At 44.7% G+C, this 5,000-nt stretch overlaps 1 protein-coding gene and 1 pseudogene across 1 annotated transcript in view; both read left to right on the forward strand.

Annotated features, from left to right (window-relative positions):
- Positions 1 to 2,438, forward strand: part of LOC137984940 (uncharacterized) — a 14,381-nt pseudogene extending 11,943 nt beyond the window's left edge.
- A 254-nt stretch (positions 2,439 to 2,692) lies between these two features.
- The window catches only part of LOC137984510 (tetratricopeptide repeat protein 28-like), a 5,784-nt gene continuing 3,476 nt past the window's right edge, over positions 2,693 to 5,000 (forward strand). Inside the window, exon 1 of the mRNA XM_068831676.1 lies at positions 2,693 to 5,000. This exon is cut by the window's right edge and continues 3,476 nt beyond it. Coding sequence (XP_068687777.1) covers positions 2,693 to 5,000 — 2,308 coding nt within the window.

The following is a 5,000-nucleotide window of genomic DNA, read 5'->3' on the forward strand; positions in this document are numbered from 1 at the left end:
AGAAGGCATATGAAATCCAATCAACATCTTTATCATCAGTTTCTGATGATGAAAGGAGTAAGTACAAGTGTTATTTTGGCATATGTGAGCTTCTTATCGGCGAGGATGAGAGCGGGATACAGTGCCTGCAAGAGGCTCTTTCTTTAATGGGTGAAAGTGCAGAGCAGAAAATTTTAAGGCTGGTTGTTTACCAAGTCATGGCGGTCTATTATCAGTTCTTAAACCACCCATCTACCTCGACTTTCTACTATAACAAAGCACGCGAGGAGTGCGAAGCCGAGCAACTCATTGTTATTCCACCTCTGGCATGCAAAGGAAAAGAACTAAACAACGTCAAAAAGCTTCAAATAAACACTTCTATCTCGGATAATTGGCCATTGCAATTCCTAATTATATCTCACGTCAGGAAAGCAGCAAAGAATTTCTTTGACACTGACACCAAGCAATTTGTAATCAACCCTGCCCTCCAAATATTAAATGACCTCCAGATAAATTCCAAAACCCCTTTTTATTTGTTTCATTTTTGCGCTAAGGTTTTGGCACTTCTGGGGTCAACATTCACCGAAGAGGGAACTATTGGATCAGGTTTTGAAGAATCAGTCGCACGTCACCTAGCAACGCTGGAGCAATCCATACATAGCTCTTCAGGCCCAGAGGGGAACGTTGATTCAACCGTGACCGTTCATTCTCAAGAATGTAATCAGCCCCTCGCAAACTTCTACCAGGACTTCGGTGAATTGCACCTCCAACAGAAGAACTACTCAAATGCTCTTGATTTCAAAACAGGCAACCCTTTTGATAGCGTATTGAGAACAAATAGACAAGAAGCAAATGCATTCTTAACCCATAGCTACCTATCACTACGGGTGACACAGCATTCGTTAGGTGATCTTACGTCTGCTCTCCAGTCTACCCAAAGGAAATTAGATGTACGGATGAATTTGTTCGGAGAAGATCATGCAAGCACAGCTGATAGTTACCATTCACTCGGGGTGATCCAGCATTTGTTGGGTGATTTTAAGTCTGCTCTCCAGTCTGCCCAAAAGGCATTACATGTTCGGAAGAAACTGTTCGGAGAAGATCATGCAAGCACAGCTGATAGTTACCATTCACTTAGTACGACACAGCATTCTTCAGGTGATTTTTCCTCTGCCCTTCAGTCTGCCCAACAGGCATTAAATGTGCGGATAAAACTATTTGGAGAAGATCATGCAAGCACAGCTGATAGTTACCATTCACTTAGTGCAACACAGCATTCGTTAGGTGATTTTACGTCTGCTCTGTAGTCTGCCCAACGGGCATTAGATGTGCGGATAAAACTATTCGGAGAAGATCATGCAAGCACAGCTGATAGTTACAATTTACTTAGTGCGACACAGCATTCGTTAGGTGATTTTACGTCTGCCCTTCAGTCCGCCCAACGGGCATTAGATGTTCGGATAAAACTATTCGGAGAAGGTCATGCAAGCACAGCTGATAGTTACCATTCACTCGGGCTGATCCAGCATTCGTTAGGTGATTTTACCTCTGCTCTGCACTCAAAACAGCGGGCATTAGATGTGGGGATAAAACTATTCGGAGAAGATCATACAAGCACAGCTGACAGTTACCATTCACTTGGGGTGACACAGCATTCGTTAGGTGATTTCACTTCTGCTCTGCACTCAAAACAACGGGCATTAGATGTGGGGATAAAACTATTCGGAGAAGATCATGCAAGCACAGCTGACAGTAACCATTCACTTGGAGTGACACAGCATTCGTTAGGTGATTTTACCTCTGCCGTGCAGTCAAAGCAGCGGGCATTAGATGTGCGGATAAAACTATTCGGAGACGATCATGCAAGCACAGCTGATAGTTACCATTCACTTAGTACGACACAGCATTCGTCAGGTGATTTTTCCTCTGCCCTTCAGTCTGCCCAACGGGCATTAGATGTGCGGATAAAACTATTCGGAGAAGATCATGCAAGCACAGCTGACAGTTACCTTTCACTCGGGGTGACGCAGCATTCGTTAGGTGACTTTACCTCTGCTCTGCAATCAAAACAGCGGGCATTAGATGTGCGGATAAAACTATTCGGAGAAGATCATGCAAGCTTAGCTGATATTTGCTATTCACTTAGTACGACACAGCATTCTTCAGGTGATTTTTCCTCTGCCCTTCAGTCTGCCCAACGGGCATTAGATGTGCGGAGAAAACTGTTCGGAGAAGATCATGCAGGCACAGCTGATAGTTACCATTTTCTCGGGGTGATCCAGCATTCGTTTGGTGATTTTACCTCTGCTCTGCAGTCAAAACAGCGGGCATTAGATGTGCGGATAAAACTATTCGGAGAAGATCATGCAAGCTCAGCTGATATTTACTATTCACTTAGTACGACACAGCATTCTTCAGGTGATTTTTCCTCTCCCCTTCAGTCTGCCAACGGGCATTAGATGTCCGGATAAAACTATTGGGGGAAGATCATGCAAGCACAGCTGACAGTTACCTTTCTTTCGGGGTGATCCAGCATTGGTTAGGTGATTTTACCTCTGCTCTGCAGTCAAAACAGCGGGCATTAGATGTGCGGATAAAACTATTCGGAGAAGATCATGGAAGAACAGCTGATAGTTACCATTCACTTAGTACGACACAGCATTCTTCAGGTAACTTTTCCTCTGCCCTTCAGTCTGCCCAACGGGCATTAGATATGAGGATAAAACTATTCGGAAAAGATCATGCTTGCACAGCTGATAGTTACCATTTACTCGGGGTGATCCAGCATTCGTTAGGTGATTTTACCTCTGCTCTGCAGTCAAAACAACGGGCATTAGAAGTCCGGATAAAACTATTCGGAGAAGATCATGCAAGCACAGCTGACACTTACCATTCACTTGGGGTGACACGGCATTCGTTAGGTGATTTTACCTCTGCTCTGCAGTCAAAACAGCGGGCATTAGATTTGCGGATGAAACTATTCGGAGAAGATCATGCAAGCACAGCTGATATTTACTATTCACTTAGTACGACACAGCATTCGTTAGGTGATTTTTCCTCTGCCCTTCAGTCTGCCCAACGGGCATTAGATTTGCGGATAAAACTGTTCGGAGAAGATCATGCAGGCACAGCTGATAGTTACCATTCTCTTGTGGTGATCCAGCATTCGTTAGGTGATTTTACCTCTGCTCTGCACTCAAAACAGCGAGCATTAGATGTGGGGATAAAACTATTCGGAGAAGATCATGCAAGCACAGCTGACAGTTACCATTCACTTAGTACGACACATCCCACAGGTGATTTTTCTTCTGCCCTTCAGTCTGCCCAACGGGCATTAGATGTGCGGATAAAACTATTCGGAGAAGATCATACAAGCACAGCTGATAGTTACCATTTACTTGGGGTGACACAGCATTCGTTAGGTGATTTTACCTCTGCCGTGCAGTCAAAACAGCGGGCATTAGATGTGCGGATAAAACTATTCGGAGACGATCATGCAAGCACAGCTAATAGTTACCATTCACTTAGTACGACACATCCCTCAGGTGATTTTTCTTCTGCCCTTCAGTCTGCCCAACGGGCATTAGATGTGCGGATAAAACTATTCGGAGAAGATCATACAAGCACAGCTGATAGTTACCATTTACTTAGTGCGACACAGCATTCGTCAGGTGATTTTTCCTCTGCCCTTCAGTCTGCCCAACGGGCATTAGATGTGCGGATAAAACTATTCGGAGAAGATCATGCAAGCACAGCTGACATTTACCATTCACTTGGGGTGACACAGCATTCGTTAGGTGATTTTACCTCTGCCGTGCAGTCAAAACAGCGGGCATTAGATGTGCGGATAAAACTATTCGGAGAAGATCATGCAAGCACAGCTGACATTTACCATTCACTTGGGGTGACACAGCATTCGTTAGGTGATTTTACCTCTGCCGTGCAGTCAAAGCAGCGGGCATTAGATGTGCGGATAAAACTATTTGGAGAAGATCATGCAAGCATAGCTAATAGTTACCATTCACTTAGTACGACACAGCATTCTTCAGGTGATTTTTCCTCTGCCCTTCAGTCTGCCCAACGGGCATTAGATGTGCGGATAAAACTATTCGGAGAAGATCATGCAAGCACAGCTAATAGTTACCATTCACTTAGTACGACACATCCCTCAGGTGATTTTTCTTCTGCCCTTCAGTCTGCCCAACGGGCATTAGATGTGCGGATAAAACTATTCGGAGAAGATCATACAAGCACAGCTGATAGTTACCATTTACTTAGTGCGACACAGCATTCGTCAGGTGATTTTTCCTCTGCCCTTCAGTCTGCCCAACGGGCATTAGATGTGCGGATAAAACTATTCGGAGAAGATCATGCAAGCACAGCTGACATTTACCATTCACTTGGGGTGACACAGCATTCGTTAGGTGATTTTACCTCTGCCGTGCAGTCAAAACAGCGGGCATTAGATGTGCGGATAAAACTATTCGGAGAAGATCATGCAAGCACAGCTGACATTTACCATTCACTTGGGGTGACACAGCATTCGTTAGGTGATTTTACCTCTGCCGTGCAGTCAAAGCAGCGGGCATTAGATGTGCGGATAAAACTATTTGGAGAAGATCATGCAAGCATAGCTAATAGTTACCATTCACTTAGTACGACACAGCATTCTTCAGGTGATTTTTCCTCTGCCCTTCAGTCTGCCCAACGGGCATTAGATGTGCGGATAAAACTATTCGGAGAAGATCATGCAAGCACAGCTGACAGTTACCATTCACTTGGGGTGACACAGCATTCGTTAGGTGATTTTACCTCTGCCGTGCAGTCAAAACAGCGGGCATTAGATGTGCGGATAAAACTATTCGGAGAAGATCATGCAAGCACAGCTGACATTTACCATTCACTTGGGGTGACACAGCATTCGTTAGGTGATTTTACCTCTGCCGTGCAGTCAAAGCAGCGGGCATTAGATGTGCGGATAAAACTATTCGGAGAAGATCATGCAAGCACAGCTGATAGTT

This window comes from Montipora foliosa, chromosome 14 (genome assembly GCF_036669935.1).
Source record: "Montipora foliosa isolate CH-2021 chromosome 14, ASM3666993v2, whole genome shotgun sequence".
Classification (NCBI taxonomy): domain Eukaryota; kingdom Metazoa; phylum Cnidaria; class Anthozoa; order Scleractinia; family Acroporidae; genus Montipora; species Montipora foliosa.